This window comes from Paramisgurnus dabryanus, chromosome 1, assembly GCF_030506205.2.
Source record: "Paramisgurnus dabryanus chromosome 1, PD_genome_1.1, whole genome shotgun sequence".
Taxonomy (NCBI): domain Eukaryota; kingdom Metazoa; phylum Chordata; class Actinopteri; order Cypriniformes; family Cobitidae; genus Paramisgurnus; species Paramisgurnus dabryanus.
In genome coordinates, this window is record NC_133337.1 from 46,403,119 (window position 1) to 46,420,518 (window position 17,400).

The following is a 17,400-nucleotide window of genomic DNA, read 5'->3' on the forward strand; positions in this document are numbered from 1 at the left end:
CAACAACCATGGACGAAAGTCCGATAGATTTACAATAACCTGAGGATGATTAAATAGTGTGAGAGTTTTCATTTTTGGGTGAACTAACCCTTGAAAAGATTGCAAACTTGGGCACAGGATAAGAAAATTGTAGGAGAACTCTGTGACAGTAGAATGATTCATGTGATATTTTATTTATATTCTTATTTTTGTCTTTTTCAGCCAGTGCATCAATCAGATCCTGGAGAGTGTCAATCATATTCACCAGCATGACATTGTGCACAGAGACCTTAAGGTGAGATAGAGCCTGTCGCCACGACAACGCAGCGCAAGGCAACTAGACTGCCTCTAAGGGTTTCCTTGTCAAAGCGATGCCCTGGCCTTTCCAAACTCACAGACATGCACACATATCTTCAATACGGACAATATAACAAATATATAGACAATTATTTATAACCTTTTCACTATTTCAACTACCATATAAGTTACGTTTATGCATTTGCCAGACGTTTCTATCCAAAGCGACTTACATTGTATTAAAGGTATACAGTTTATCACCATGTGTGTTCCTGGGTTCAAACCAATGACATTTTGCACTGCTAACGCAATGCTATACAGGAGCACTTTTTATTAATTGTAATAAAATTACAGTTTTTAAATAAGACCCAATTTTAGAGCAATTACATAAATATCAATATATATATATACTGAAAGATATTAAAAGATCGTTTTTACACAGACTTTGGTTTATGCGGTTAAATGAATGTGCGTACATGTATATATCATGCCAGATTTATCATGTCCTCTGATGCAATGCAATGTCCACCCCCATGTCTATGTGAGCCCAATGCTAAGCAGCAGAAAAGTGCCCAGGCTGGTTGCCATAGCGAAGAACGTGATATGACAACTGTTGCTAGTATTGCTTTAGAGGCGGAGGGGATTTGGGAGGGGCTGGCATCACACATCCTGGCGTTTCTCATTTGCAGTATGTGCATTTAATGTGAAAGAATGAGAGATGCACAACTATGGGCATAAATTTCCCAGCATTCTCATATCAGATACATTTAAATACTTGAACTATGGGGATGCGCTCTGAGCTTTGGAAAGATAAATGTGCAGCACCTAATAAATCAAGCGTGCTGAATTCTGTATTTGAGAAATGGTGTGAAAAATCCACTTTATCATCTTAGAGAATGTTTCCAGTGTATTTAATATATGTTACTGGGCAATAGCAAAAGACTTGTAAATTATATTCATATTCATCCATGCAGTAATTTTACTAATATTTGCATAACTGTGGTGATGACCTTATGATGGCATGAATGCTCCTTCTGAGTGCAACAGCTCTTTTTTCTGTGCACAGTTTATTTTATTATATAAAACAAGGGAAGTATTCACAATGATCATTATTTCATCTTTTGCCTGTAGAGTGTTTTTGGTCTTTGTAATATTACTCTCAGAAAACAATAAAATGAAGAAATTATATTTTGCATTTCTAATATGACCATTTAAGACATAAAATGTTGGGATTATTTTTTTGTTAAGCAGATTTTTCTTCCCCAAAAACCTTAGTTACCACATGTGGGCCTTTTTATTTAGTTTAATATTAATTTAAATAGTTTAATAATAATAATTTAATTGTTTTGTTTTGTAGCAAATTTTTTTACAATGTTGCATTTTCCAAAGCATCATAGATGGAAAAAATAAACCCCAAAAATGGAAACATCATGTACCATTACATATATCAAACAAGATCCAAATATGTAGTATTTTTGCTCATTTAATTAGTATTTAATTTATTAGTCTAAGTGATATCCAGAACATTCTCAATTCATATGATAAATAACAAGCATCATGTAAAACTAGACATGCCTTTTACCTAAAACGATTTTAAGCAAATATTTGTTTCTGTTTTAGGGTCAAATATGACTGTGTACTTTAATGTCTTTATTTTTGTGAGTAGTTGAGAGGACATTGGATTTCATTCACTAAGCATGCGCATGCACAAATTTGTGCGCGAGATGTGCGTACGAATGTTTTCACGAACGAATCGTGATTAAAAAAAATACGTTCGTATCAAAATGTCTTCTAAATGTATAAATTTCAGAAAACCTAAAACCACTCGTACGCAATAATCATGTGCATATATATAATGTTTATAATAATGTTGATATATAAAATTTACATGATTATATTTTATATTATAATATTTTCTGTATTATATATTATTATATATGATCTATATTATTATATTATACATTATTATAGCCTACTTATTTTTTCTAAACACATAAAGAAGTGTTTAGAAATTTTTTTTAAATCTCTATATAAAAGTGTCTGCTTAATGCCTAATGTAAACGTCAGGTAAATGTAATGAGAATTCCAAATGTCAATCACTTGATCTCCTGTCTGTTTTATTTTAGATACAGATGCACTTCTCTGTTATATTATTTAAATGTCATATTTGTAAACGCATCCAGTACTTATTTAATGTTACTTCGGTCGGTGGACAGCACTGGCTTGCTCCAGCAACAGCAAAACCTCCCAAATAAAAAATGCAAAGCAAAACGAAACTTTACTGATAATAAATATCATCATGGATTTCTTTCCAAGCTCTTTTGCTTTTAAGACAAACTGCTCTAAAATTTTATGTGGACTAGCGCTGCAGAAAACCCTTATATGGCGCTGATTTGGGCGTGTTTATGCAAATTACCAACCGTGTTCACGTGGCCGCTCATGTACAGTATAACTCTACAAATTCACTAACGTAAGAACAAGTATACTGCGTAAGTATAAAGTTTAAACTGTGCGTATAAATACGAAAAACGTACGCAATTATTAGTGAATGAGACCCATTGTTTTTAGTCTATTAAAAAAATGTCTTTAGGTTGGAAAAGCGTGCCAAGTTTGTTCTGTTTTTCTCCCCAGCCTGAGAACTTGCTTTTGGCCAGCAAGATGAAGGGCGCAGCAGTGAAACTGGCTGATTTTGGGCTGGCCATCGAGGTGCAGGGTGATCAACAGGCCTGGTTTGGTAAGCAGTTCTTATTCTCTCTCACACATACATGTGCAAAGATTTATACTGTGGTTTAATACTAGACCTGTGAATATTCACTGAATCTTAGGTACATTAAAATTGTTGTTGTATAAAAATGAAATAAAAGGACACATAAAAACTTGCATTGGGAGTAGGCTTTGAATTTAAGCTTACGCATCCAGAATGTACGTCAAATGTTTGAAGTGAAGCATTAGCAGCTTTAAGCAGCATTTATTTTCAAGTTATATAGAAATATAAAAAGAGTGAGCGCGAAAGAGATGGAGGAAGCGATAGAGATGGAGATTGGTTGCTAAGGTGTTCAGATGGGTTTCTACTGTGTTGCTAGGGTGTTCTGGGCACATAACTATGGAATTATGGGTAGTTTCTTACAAGCCCATCCTTAATCTGATGTTCTGGTTCTTGGAAATAACTTTTTTTCCTTAAAAGTCTAGAATTTTTGTTGTCTTGAAAGGATGTAATTTACATGGGGGTGTGCAATACTTGTAAGGACTTCTTCGAGTTTATCTTAAAATGATGTTCGGACATTTTCTGCCCCATTACCACTGTTCTGAAAGGGATTGGAATGACAGCCGAGGCTTATTTGCTGGATGTGCTTAATGCCTATTTGAACCGATTTCATGTTTAGCTTTTAACTAACCTAAAACTTTCCCTGTCAGTACGTTAAAGACTCTTTAGCTTTGTGGATGAGATTCTCAAGGGCCCTGTGGCCACCTGCTGGCAGCTGTTAATTTCTGCAGCCATTCTAGTAAATCATCTTTGCTTCAGGGCCTATTTTATATCCATTTGCTTTCTGTAGTAGGTTTACATAAATAATAAAACATCTAATTTCGAAGTATGCTGTATGTTTTTTTTTTTGCGAGAGAAGAAGAGTGTAAAGCATGTGGGTAAAATGAGTGTGGTAAATCCATGTGTACGTGAATGCACAGTGAAGATTTATGTTACTACAGTAGTCTCTTAAATCCCAGCAGTGGATTATAACTCTTATTTCTGCATAGAGACCTTTCAAATCGTGCCACTGTTACTGTATATGCCGTATTGGTTTGCCACCATTATGTATACGAAAATATGCATGGACTATACATCCGCACATAAACAATACTGACATTATTTGCATTTTAGTGAATTATTGTAATTTGATTATAGTGAATTGAGTCTGGTGTACACTGCACCATATTTTGGTAAAATAAAACGTCCATTTGGACAGATCCAGAATTTATCTTTACTTCAAAGATGCAGAATGACCATTACACAGTTGATCATTTGCTATTATTGCAGGTTTTGCCGGCACACCTGGCTATCTGTCTCCAGAGGTTTTGAGAAAAGATCCCTATGGGAAACCTGTGGACATCTGGGCCTGTGGTGAGTCTGTTGGAAAGCCTTTCACATTACATTAGGCCCTGCTTGCTACATCTCTCATCTGCAGCATGTACCGTAAGCGATGCATCTTTATTTCGGCATTTCACGTTGCAGTATTCAAAAAAGCTAAACAGCACTGAGCTTATTTTTGCTGTGTATCACACGCTGAACTCAGCAGAAAATGAGGTGGAAATACACCGTAAACCCATTTATCTTTTGCAAAACAAGCTGGTATGAAGCAACACTTGGAGCGCACCGCTACTACCCATTGCTTAAAAATGGGGACGTCTGTCAGGCTCGATGTGAGTTACAAATGCTTTGAAAAGGCACACAGACAGCACTTCTGTTTAAGTTGGCTGAATATTGACGTTTTATGCAGTTTATAGTCAACATTACAGTTTTGATTTATGTCACTCAGATATAGATGTGGCCCCCTTATTGATAAGATAGATATATGATAATCTGATTTGTAATACCTTTTAAAAGGTGACTTTTTCTCTTTCCTCATTCTCAATCTCTATGCAGGTGTTATCCTGTATATTCTCCTAGTGGGATACCCTCCATTTTGGGATGAAGATCAACATAAGTTATACCAGCAGATCAAGGCAGGAGCTTATGATGTAAGTGCAGCTGTCCTTCAATTGCCTTGCTTTGAGATTGGTCCAAAGTATTTATTATTTAATACAAAGTATTTAAACAGTTTAGTCACTAAGAGCCTGAAACCTCCGTCTCTTTTTTGTAACATTTGGTTTAAATTTGTGGCATTTTTGTAATGCAGCATTTTCATACTGTATTTCCGGATGCGTTTTATTAGTCCAGTCTCTGTAAGTACGTCAAGCTGTTTCATAAATCAAGTCTATTGAGGCTTGTTTAATTTTAGGCTGCACATCACAAGGTCTCTGCATCCTTCCAGAACAGCGCTAGAATTTCCCAACAGGATACCGTAAATGCTTCCCGTGAACATTTCTGAAATCACTTGGAATTAAAGACATGCAGTACCAGTCAAGAGACTCATGTACACTTGTGAAAATGCTTTCAAATGTAAGGTTTTTTTTATCAATTAAATTTGGAGAATTACATTTGCAAAGAGTTTATTTATAACATTTACATGTTTGTGTAATTATATCGCCTGTGCATAAAAATAATAAGCAGCTGGATGATCCTAATGTTTTGATCCCAGCATGATTTGGGACTCTTCTGAAAAACATTTGGAAAAAAAGACAATCTGACCTTGTGTAAGTGTTTACCCAAATATGAAAATTCTTTCATAATTTACTAGGGATGCTGCGATATTCTTGGGGCCAATACCATTTTAAACAGACGGCTATTGTTTGATACTTATGCTGATACCGATATTAAAACCAATACTATACAGTTGGCCCATTAGCTAGTTTCTTTCTACATCAAATAATTTTTACTAAACATGGATTGGATCTATTTAATATTCAACTGACCAACATAATAACTCGCAAGGACAAAGTAAGATTAAAATTTTGCCTTTTTTTCGAGATTTTGAAAAAAGACCGTAGACATTTTCCGAATTAATCTTACTCTGACTGCACGGCTCATGTGAATGAGTGATCTCTCATGTGATTAACTTCATGATTGACTTTTTTTTTTTTAAGTCTGACAAACTATAATTTGTACATATTTTCTTTTATTTTGGAAGTATTTAATCATTTTGATATTTATAAAAAAAAAATGCTGTATTATGCAACAGACATGCAACTAATTGCCTTCACGCAGTTAATTAATAAACAATCAGTATCGGCCTTTCTTGTGCTATTGCCGATGGTTTCAAATTCATCAAAAATAGGCCGATATAAATAGGCGGCCGATACATCGGTGCATCAATTACTCACCCTCATGCCATCCCAGGTTTATATGAACACAAACAAATATTATATATTAAAGGATTAGTCCACTTTCATAAGACAGATTTTCTTCAGTCGAAAATAAATTAGGTTTTTTTTAGGAAAACATTCTAGGATTTTTAAATTGGGTTCAATTGAAGTCCACTATATGGAGAAAAATCCTGGAATGCTATCCTTAAAAAATTTAATTTATTTTCAATTGAAGAAAGAAAGACATAAACATCTTGGATGACATGGGGGTGAGTAAATTATCAGGAAATGTTTTTATAAAAGTGGAGTAATCCTTTAAAATTCCATCATCCGATAATCTTATTTGGGGCTTAACGTGGTGGATCTCAAATAAACACATCTATCTTTAAACTTAATTATGAGGGAATATTTATATTTGGACGACCTATTTCTTTAATTTAAAAAAATATATATTTTCATTGTAAAATCTTTGCCAACCACTGGTTGGATTGCTGAACGCTACAGGTTGCTGGTCAAGACAACAATATCTCGAGAAATGTAGGTTTGTTTATTGATTAAGAAATGTGTGGTTCTGAAACAGATAAATACAAGGACAAACATGAATATATAAGTAAATATTACAACGTTTAAATAAATCCACTAGTAAACAGATTAATAATGAATAACTAATACACTTCAACTCTGCATTTATACTTCAATTACAACTACTTATACTATAAACTTACAACTAATTATACTATAAACTTAAACACAAATATCTAGCGAGTGGTTATTAATGTGAATGCACAGTTCACGTGCCTGTCTCTGTCGTGCACGGGCAATGGCGCTGCTGTTATGCACAACATAGAGCACCTGTGCGTTGTTAACGTGTAAAGAAGCATTTATGGTTTTAAATGAATAAATATAAACATATATACATAACAAGAATGCTAACCGGATGAAGTAATAGTTGATTGGATATATTATCATTGAATAACAGATTTAAGTGTAAACATCTAGATGTTATCAAACCAATTCAACAATAACATGTAATGTTCAAAAAAGTTACTTATATGAATTAATATACAGAGACATTCATGACTAGAAGTAGAGCACGTTTGCAGAGGTAGACACTACTTAAGTACATGTTTTTTTTTTTACTTAAGTATTTTACATAAATGTACATTTTTAAGTATTCGTATCAGTGTTTTCTTTGGAAAACATTCATTCCAAAGCATATTATCATAATTTTTACTCCACTACATTTCACAATTTCAATTTTTTGGTTTATATTTAATATTTAAAGGAATATTCCATTTTCTTAAAAGAAAAATCCAGATAATTTACTCACCACAATGTCATCCAAAATGTTGATGTCTTTCTTTGTTCAGTCGAGAAGAAATTATGTTTTTTGAGGAAAACATTGCAGGATTTTTCTCATTTTAATGGACTTTAATAGACACCAACAATTAACACTTAATTCAACACTTAACAGTTTTTTTCAACAGAGTTTCAAAGGACTATAAACGATCCCAAACGAGGCATAAGGGTCTTATCTAGCAAAACGATTGTCATTTTTGACAAGAAAAATAACAAATATACACTTTTAAACCACAACTTTTCGTCTAGGTCCGGTCCAGCGTGACCTAACGTAAATGCGTAGTGACGTAGGGAGGTCACGTGTTACATATATAAAACGCACATTTGCAGACCATTAAACAATAAACTGACACAAAGACATTAATTAGTATCAGTTGACATACAACAATGTAGGAACGGTCCTCTTTCACCACATTTGTAAACACTGGGGCGGAGTTTCGCGTTCGTCCTCTGTGACCTCTTGACGTCATGACGTATTGCGTCGGGTCACGCTAGCTCATGACGACCGGATCTAGACGAGAAGTTGTGCTTTAAAAGTGTATATTTGTTATTTTTATTGTCAAAAATGACAATCGTTTTGCTAGATAAGACCCTTATGCCTCGTTTGGGATCGTTTAGAGTCCTTTGAAACTCCGTTGAAAAAAACTGTTAAGTGTTGAGTTAAGTATTAAATGTTGGGGTCCATTAAAGTCCATTAAAATGAGAAAAATCCTGCAATGTTTTCCTCAAAAAACATAATTTCTTCTCGACTGATCAAAGAAAGACATCAACATTTTGGATGACATGGTGGTGAGTAAATTATCTGGATTTTTCTTTTAAGAAAATGGAATATTCCTTTAAGTACTTTAAACATCTAGTATTTTTTTTGCTTTTACTTAAGTAAAAAGTACTTGTGTACTTTTACTTAAGAAAAGTAAAAGTACACAATTTTTATGTAATCGGGTATTAAATCAATTTTAATATGCAATGTACAAGGAATAAACAGTATGATTCTATGCTTTAGAATGTAGTGAACATTTTTTGGTAAAGTAAATTTTTCCCCCCAAGACAAGCACTCTGATAAAGCACAGATGCTTTCTTTAAATAAAAAAAATTCTTAAAATACTCAAGTAGTGTCCGCCTCTGCATGTTTGCTGTTAATTCTTATCCTTAAACTTTTATTTCCAGATTTATTGTGGGCTCTTGGTCAGTAGCTGTTTAATATATTTTTTTAAAGAAGCAGTCAAAGGCCAAGTGGAGAGATAAAGATATTTTTATTGAATGCAGTAATAGGCCAAGAGGGAAATAAGATAAGTCATTGAAGAAGGTTGAACTTAACTATTCCAGCTCATTGGTTAACTCTTGAGCAAGAGTGTTGACTGCCACAGATGGCACGATGTGTCTGAGATGTTCGCTGTGGTTTATTTCTGATCTGTTTTGGATGTTCTGCCGGTCTTATTGATTATATGAAGCTGTCCCTGTCGCATTGCAGAGAGATGGGCTCTGTTTAGAAACAACTGCCTTGAACTACAATCTTAATGCTTGATTGTTTGCTTTTTTACTTTGTATTGCCTTCCCATAAATGTGATGCATGAAATAGAAGAAATTATTTAACTCTCACCCCACCAAAAATGCTCTTCGAACAAGTTTTTTTGTGGTTACGGGTTGGTGGACAGGCCAGTTTAGTCATGTTAGGTGTGGGCGATATGACCAAAATGTTGTGTAATAATAAATGTTGTAAGATGTCTCTTAGTTTGTCTTCGCTTGCTGGGGCTGAAGCAATGCAAACCAATCCCCACCCTTGACATGCAGTAACAGTGATTTGGGCCAAATGCACAACTACATTAGCGCAGTGTAAGGGCTTATGAACACCTGCCGTGTTTCTAAGTACTATCCACACATTCAGTGTAGCTGATGCAACGCAGCTTGATGCGCAAACAAATTACACTTCCTGGAACCTGCCCAGGATTTTCCTGGAACAGACAAACATTTTGCAATGGCCACGTCGAAGATCTCCCGGTATGAATGAGGTGGTGCGACACGGATTTAACTCGGATACAGACATGACTCTTTATTGGCTAATTACAACTGCAATCTTCTCCAGTTGCGGTGTGAAATGTGGAAATAACACGCATGGAACGAATAGAGGGATACTGTACCGTGACTCATTGAATTTTGTACAGCAGTTTAATATCATTAGGCCAAGTCCCAGGTTGCTCTCTATGTGTGGCAGTACGGCTTGGGGTGGGAAAGCACTCTAGGCATTACCATACATGTCAACCATTCAGTATTCAAGTTGATCATGTTTTTCTATTGGTGTTCCCTACAGTTTCCATCTCCGGAGTGGGATACGGTCACCCCCGAGGCCAAGAACCTCATCAACCAAATGCTGACCATCAACCCTGCCAAGCGGATCACAGCAGAGCAGGCCCTCAAGCACCCATGGGTCTGCGTAAGTTATCTCTGCCGACAAATTTTGGGAAGCTTCTGACACTCTTCTGGAATTTGAAGTGATAGTTAATCCAAAAATGGTCATCAAGAATGCGTTTTTATTTGCGTTGACTATCAGGTTCCAAAAAATGAACTTTAAGAATAAGTCAACATGTTTATATGTTGCCATTTTAGTCCGCCCAATGACTCGGCATGGTTACCCACATAATTATGATTTTTCTCTGTAATGGTTATGTTTTTAAGCAACGGTCCACAGTGGCATCCATGATGCATCGTCAGGAGACAGTGGAGTGCTTGCGCAAGTTCAATGCCCGCAGGAAACTGAAGGTACAGAATGAATGTGACACACTTTGCTCTTCTTTTAAAGTCTTCCTCGCTTGGATAAGAGGTGGCATGTCTTGTTGCAAAGGTTGCTAAGACTTTGGTTTTTCTCTGTATTCTTACAGGGAGCCATTTTGACCACTATGCTGGTTTCTAGAAACTTCTCAGGTGAGTTGCCTTAGTCTCTTGGGAAGTCATGGATGAACATGGCCCTCCTCTTGCAGTTTGACTAGTAAAAAAGATCCCTGTATGGCTGGTTTAGTATTTAAGTCAAGCAAAAATCCACTTGGGATCTAGATCTTGGGATTACGGGATTGAGTAGACATTTTCAGGCCTTTTATTTTTATGTATTAAGATGTATTTGCCTTTCAGTGTTTTCTTCTGAAGTTTAAGGTAACACAGCAAATAAATCATATGAAGAGCTCAGATGCAAAATCCTCTAAGTGCCATCTCTGACAAGTTTTCTTGTAAATTAACACTTTGTTTGGACTTTTAATGGATTCTGCCAACAAATCTGCATTTCTGAATGGCCTGGATTTAAAGAGCACCTATTTCATTGTTAAAAAAAAACGTTATTTTGTATAATACAATGTGTTTGCGTGGTTTATGGTTAAAAAACACATTATTTTCCACATACAGTACATTTTTGTAGCTTCCTGTCTTCCTGAAAAGCACAGATTTGAAAAGCTCTGGGTCTCTGATTGGCCAGTTAATCTGTACGTTGTGTTGGCCTGAATACATCTGACGTCAGCCGGAAACGCTCCTTACCATTTTGAAAGATTTGGTTGCTAACAGGAGTTAACTTACAGGCTGTGAGTCCAAAGCTGAGAAATAATGATAATGTCGGTGTTGTCTACATCACCAATCCCTGGAAGTAAACTGTTGCATACAATCTGTGTGTTTGTTGTAGTCCAAGAAAAGAGATTTATGTTGGAGATGATAACTCGCGTCATTCTTTACTTTGGGGTTTGTACCTTTTGCATATCGTTAACATGTACTAATACACACTTACACACCAAAGGAAATTTACAAATGTGAATCGGACAATAGGTGCTCTTTAGGCAAAATTTTTTGATGAACGTAAAATCTCATTTTTGAAGGAGGTGGCATTTAGTGGCTTTTGCCTCGGAGCTCCTCAAAAATGTATAAACATATTGTTCCTTGTTTCAAGTTTTTGAGCATATGGGTCTTGTATAGCACCCGGAGAATGAGAAAATAGAAATGTTCAGCTATTTACTATTGGTGCAGGTGTTGTAATAAATTAAATAGGTTGCATAGCTATAACTTTCCCATCATAATGTTTTAGACCAGACAGAGCCAACCCTGCTTCTGGAAAGCTACTTTCTTGCAAAATTAAGCTCTAACCCTCCATAAACAACTGCTTATTTTCAAGTGTATTGCCTTGTTGCAAAGCAGCTTTGCAGTAAATTCATATTAGCAAAGGCAAGTTAACCATAAGACCAGAATCAACTACGGTTGGAGCTAAAATTTGCAAGATGGTTGCTCTCCAGTAGCAGAATTGGACACCCATGATCTAAAGCATTGGTCTCCAACCCTGTTCCTCGAGGGAACCTGTCCTGCATATTTCACTTCCAACTTCCAACCAAGTAGGGTTGGAATTAAAATATGCAGGACAGGTGCCCTCCAGGAACAACGTTGGAGAACCATGATCCAAAGAATAGAGGAAACTTGTAGGGTTTGCTTCTCCCAACTCAACGCCTCTCTGTCCAATAGTGGGTCGGCAGCATACCAGCCCTGCTGCTCCCACCACAAGCACTGCCGCTCTTGCACAGGAAGGTATGTGAGAGTGCATCTCTTCACCTCACCACTAGGGGGACCCGACCGGCCCCATTCACACTGCCTCCAATCTCCGCCCTCTCTCTCTGCTCTGTCCAATCAGCATGCAGCCAATGGGAAGCCTGCCTGTCCTCCCATCATTTGCATAAATTATTAGGTCTCATGAACAACCTCTGCTATGTAGTCTTGGTAAATACGCTCTTACGATGATAAGAATCGTGGCCTGCTGAGTTTCCATCTCTCACATATACATCATGCATTCAGACGATGTGTCTGTAAGAGAATGGAACGGCATGCGTTTATGCTTTTATTGGCTTACTTTTTACGCTTAGCTTTTAACCCCTAAAGCAAGTTTAGTTACAGTATCTACCTTCCTCTAATAAGGGCTAAGTGGTATTAGTATAGAGTTTTGGTAATATATTGGTATACACAATCAGACAGTAGCATCTACATCTGGGTATGGTCTGAGTTGAAACCAATACTGCCGCATTGCATTCATGTTAACGATCGCCATAATGATACCCACCATCAGCCGGCATGCGTTATCACCTGCATGGAGTAGAAAATGCAAATGTCACCCTCCTTTAGACTTATTTCTTCTTTACTTTTCGTTTAAATTGCTTCAGCCCTTTTTGGCTTCCTCCTTCCCTGCTGATCAGCTTACCGGAGATATTTGCTATTGGGTTAAATGGCATTTAGGAAAAGTCTGCTTTAGCTGAAGATACTGGACCATGGCCATGAGTCCACACTGGTGCACTCCACCTTACGCACGGTTGTGGTATTTGGTGGGATGCTCCTGAGGTTCTTTGTCATTAACTAAAGCAGAACTGTGCAGCCCAGCCAAGCTACCATCGCCCTTCCACTCTCGCCCAACTTTACTTTCCCTGTTGTCGAAAGCGCAGGGCTTTAACTACACGGATGGACAGGAGCGGGGTTGGCTTGCAGCCAGTCGTCAGACCATGATAACACTGGCATGTGGGCCCGGAGGTCGCCAGGTGGTCTGCGGGGAACGAGGCCCTCTGGAGGGCAGATGGAAAACACTGTTGACAGTGTGCATGAGTCAGGAGAAATGAATATGCGATCCGTGCGTCAAGACCGTCACGGAGGGCACAGTTGCATTGTAGATGTAGGCGTCACGTTGATCAATGGTAATTGTCCTGCTCTTACTAAAATTTAAGACAGCTGTCAGTCAGTTTAGGCGAACGTCAACCATCTGCCGTCTTCAACAAGCTGTCTCTCAACAGCTGTCAGAATCTGAGAATACTTTATTATGTGCATAGTGGTCAAAGGAGAGCAATTACGTGAAGCTATAACATCTGCCCGGATCCCTCAGGATTATGGACACCGTCAAACAAGAAGTTTTTGCTTTTATGCTGAACCAGTTCAAAAAGTTTTAGTTAATACAAGGCTGTATCCTAGCATACTACTCATATTATTTCTATAGTATGTACTGTGCATGTTTTGTAGATGACAATAGTAATTTTTTGTGGTAAAACAGAACCCGAGTTATCTTTTATGTTAATTACACTACTGTTAAAACATCTTGCCAAAGTTTTTATGATCTGTGGGGACGAATAATTTTCTGTGCAAGTTAACTTCAGGACACGGATGGTGTTAATTCGAGTGTAAGTTGTATTTAACCCAGAATATTTTTTAATGTTATTTGGAAATGCATGCTTAACAATAAGGTGCTTAAGGTTTTAAAGGTTGTTTATGGAACCATTCAGCCAAAAATGGTTCGTATGCGGCATCGTGAAGCACCTTTATTTTTAAAAATGTACCTAGTAAATGCTTATTTTCACATTTTCGTTGTAAAATCCAGTCTGCCAGCAAAATTTATAAGATGTTTAGCCAATTGTAACATTTCATCTCACGTTGAGCTTTTAATAACCAATGTAACAGTATGCTGCCAGATAAATTAAGATATGGCATTTTAAAGGAACACGTCCACATTTTGGGAATTTAGCTTATTTACTGTATCCCCCAGTGTTAGATAAGTCCATAAATACCTTTCTCATCTCCATGTGTGCTTTAACTCTGTCTGATGCAGCCCTCGCTAGCTTAGCTTAGCACAAAGACTTAAAGTAAATGGCTCCAGGTAGCAAACTGCTCCCAATAAGTGACAAAATAACGCAAACATTTCCCTATTTATGTGTTGTGATTTGTATAGTCACACCGTGTACAAATAACAAGGTCATATGAGACACAGCCATCTTTTAACAGTATACATACTGGGAACTATATCCTTTGAAGGCGAAGCACTGCTACAAATCACAACACATAAATAGGAAAATGTTTGTGTTATTTTGTCACTTATTGGGAGCAGTATGCTAGCTGGAGCCATTCACTTACAGTCTCTGTGCTAAGCTAAGCTAGCCGTGGCTGCGCCAGAGTTACAGCACACACGGAGATGAGAAAGGTATGTATGGACTTATCTTACTCTGGCGGGTTAAAGTTAATAAGCTAATTTTCCAAAATGTGGGCGTGTTCCTTTTAAATCAGCCATATTGCTTGTAATGCACTGTAAAAAGTTTTTTTTAATTAAATTAACTTACATTTTTCAAGGATAATCAACTTGGATATACGAGTCATTTTAACTTTAATTTTTTATGTTGACTAGTGATGAGTTGTTGTAACTTAAAATAAAATAAAGTTGAAATAAATTAAGCCAATTCAACTTTATTTTATAAATTACAGCAGCTCATCACCGGTCAAGATAAAAAAAAAATTAAAACTGAAATGACCTGTAAATCCAAGTTGATTTTACTTAAAATTTTAAGTGCCAATTTTTTTACAGTGTATGTATTTTATATATTATGTATTATATATATATTTATTTATTTATATAACTTATTTCCCCTCTTAGGAATATGTCTGAGACCTAAATCATCATTTATATATTTGCTCTGACATTGATATGATTATGATTCTTCAGTTAATTATTTAATGCATCATCAAATTTGCTTACAAAGTATTTTAATATTACACGTTGCATGAAATACCAATCAAACACATCAAAGTACACTGTAAATTTAATATGCTGGAATGACTTGGCATAATTTTTGCATAAGTTGCTTAAAATTTCATGTGAAACTTACTTAAAAAAAATGGATGCAAAAATGATGCACTATATTTTTAAGTCAATTCAGCCTTTATTTTTTCAGTGTAGATTTTTACATGTATTTCATGTGGTCATTTAATAACCTATTAATATGCAAAACATTAAAGTTTGTATTTGCACTATGTTATGATGCAATACTTTTGCTTAAGTGCATAACTCATAGATGTGAATGATCTTAGAAATAAGGTTGCAGTGTTTTACACTTTGCCCCAAAATGAGTCAATTTCTTTCATTTTCACTCAGAATTAATAGCAGTGTGATTCATCGTGGGCCGCTCTGGGGTCCTGTATCCGTCAGATAGTTCTGCAGGATCACGGAAGACTGCTGGCTCAGCGTTCCCTAACAGTCTGTAAATCTCATGAGGCATAGTTAGATCTATGAGATGGTTGAATGGTAATGAGTTGAGGTCTACCTTTAGGGCTCCTGCCTCATTGGTGCATTGCATTATGGGATTTGTGATTTAAACTTGTTGGCACTGCATGGCTGACTGTATGGGGAATTGCATCCACCATCAGCACCTCTCACCTCACGATTAGGGATGCATGAAAGCAGGCCTGCCATGTGAACAATGCCTGCCTTGTCTCTTTGCTACTAAATAGATTTTGTTATCTTGTCATTTTGTTCTTTTTGTTTGTTTATTGAAGGTAAGGCACTTCATGTGAATCCCGATGCTTTGAGTATACTGCTTTTTTAACAGGGTACCATTATAGATCTGTTATGGTAAAAAGCGTTCGGATTATTCTCTGTGGTCCTCTGAAGTGTATCAGGGGCCACTTTTCGTTATATTCATTCAAGACCTCTGAAAGTCAGCCTTTGGGAAATATCCGGTGCATTTACAGGAAAATGAATAGGCATGATTTCCTTTATAATGCATGCAATGGCAAATGGAGAACAATTTCATTTAGTTTCTCATCTCTTAGGTTGGTTAAAAATGTGCAATTCGTTCCAAGCAGTTAATTTTAAAGTAGTCATATCATAGCTTTTTTCCCCTTTAGGGTTACTAGTATCAAATGTGCTTAAACTGATACAGACAATAAACAAAGTAGTTTATTTCTAATTCTTGGATTAAAAAAATATGTGTGGATGTATCCCACACTCCTCTTCTTTCAATTATTTCCCACTTTTCTTCCCCCATATAGATGTTGTCAATGTTAATATGTGCATTTATATATTCAGAAAGTTACAAAAATGTCACAAGACCTTTTTGCAACTTACTTTCAGCTTGTTTTCATAGTGCAGTAAAACCATTAAAAATAATCAATGCAAATTTGATTCTTCATGATATGACGGCTTTAAAGTAAATCTCACTGTAATTCCCATTGACAGATCCTTTGCAAATAATTTTAGTGACGCAAATTGTATCCTCGAATTATTCTCAAAATGTTATACGTTCTCCCAAAGCTTTAAAATGTATTAAAATTAAATGCATGAGAAAGGATCTATAAATCATTTCTCCTGTGGTCAAAATAATGCTAGTCAGCAGTTCTGTATTGTAATAAATGGTGAAATTTCAAGCCAGCAATCTATTAATGGTTTTCTCATTCACTCTTAAGTATTAATTCAATTCTTTTCTGTTCTCTACAGCATGCAAAAGTTTACTGAAAAAAGCAGATGGAAGCAAGGTAAGCCTTGAAACATTGCTACAGATATGTTACTTCATATTGTTACTTCAAAAGTTTTTACTTTTCACAGAAGTCTCGTTCTATATTTTCTCTGAGTATTTTTCTTATAAAATAGGTCTGAAATGAAATGCCTCATAGTGCCACTTAGCATAAGTATATTGCTAACACTTTTTATGTAAGGCTCCTGCTTGAAAGCTGTTATTTCACAGTATTAAATAAAGAGCCATATGTTACCCATTGGAAGCGACCGGGTCTAGTTTTCAAAACGTATTAAAGTGATTTTGACAACTGCACTCCTGACGAAACTTATGAGGTACTTTAAGATTTCCATTAGCGATCTGGGCCTCTTTTTGTCATTTGGGGGCCTAGGACGAGGGCCTGCCTTTGATGCTTTTCTGGAAATATTAAAATCATCTCTGTGCTGTATAAATGAATGATTGTAACATCATCTTTCTGGCATGTTATTCATCTTTTCTTTTACTGTGGCCTGTAAATGAAAGTTTTTCAGAGGGATAT

At 36.2% G+C, this 17,400-nt stretch overlaps 1 protein-coding gene across 14 annotated transcripts in view; it reads left to right on the forward strand.

The window, feature by feature from the left end:
* camk2g1 (calcium/calmodulin-dependent protein kinase (CaM kinase) II gamma 1) overlaps positions 1–17,400 on the forward strand; it is a 97,935-nt gene that overhangs the window by 53,965 nt on the left and 26,570 nt on the right. For 10 of the 14 annotated variants that reach the window (XM_065262446.2, XM_065262434.2, XM_065262437.2 and 7 more), the window contains exons 6-14: positions 202–274; positions 2,908–3,010; positions 4,310–4,393; positions 4,916–5,010; positions 9,902–10,024; positions 10,267–10,350; positions 10,470–10,512; positions 12,079–12,141; positions 16,847–16,884. In XM_065262446.2, the coding sequence (XP_065118518.2) occupies positions 202–274; positions 2,908–3,010; positions 4,310–4,393; positions 4,916–5,010; positions 9,902–10,024; positions 10,267–10,350; positions 10,470–10,512; positions 12,079–12,141; positions 16,847–16,884 (706 nt within the window). The remainder of the gene's footprint in view (positions 1–201; positions 275–2,907; positions 3,011–4,309; positions 4,394–4,915; positions 5,011–9,901; positions 10,025–10,266; positions 10,351–10,469; positions 10,513–12,078; positions 12,142–16,846; positions 16,885–17,400) is intronic. The other 4 variants (XM_065262436.2, XM_065262441.2, XM_065262442.2 and 1 more) reach the window with 1 other exon arrangement.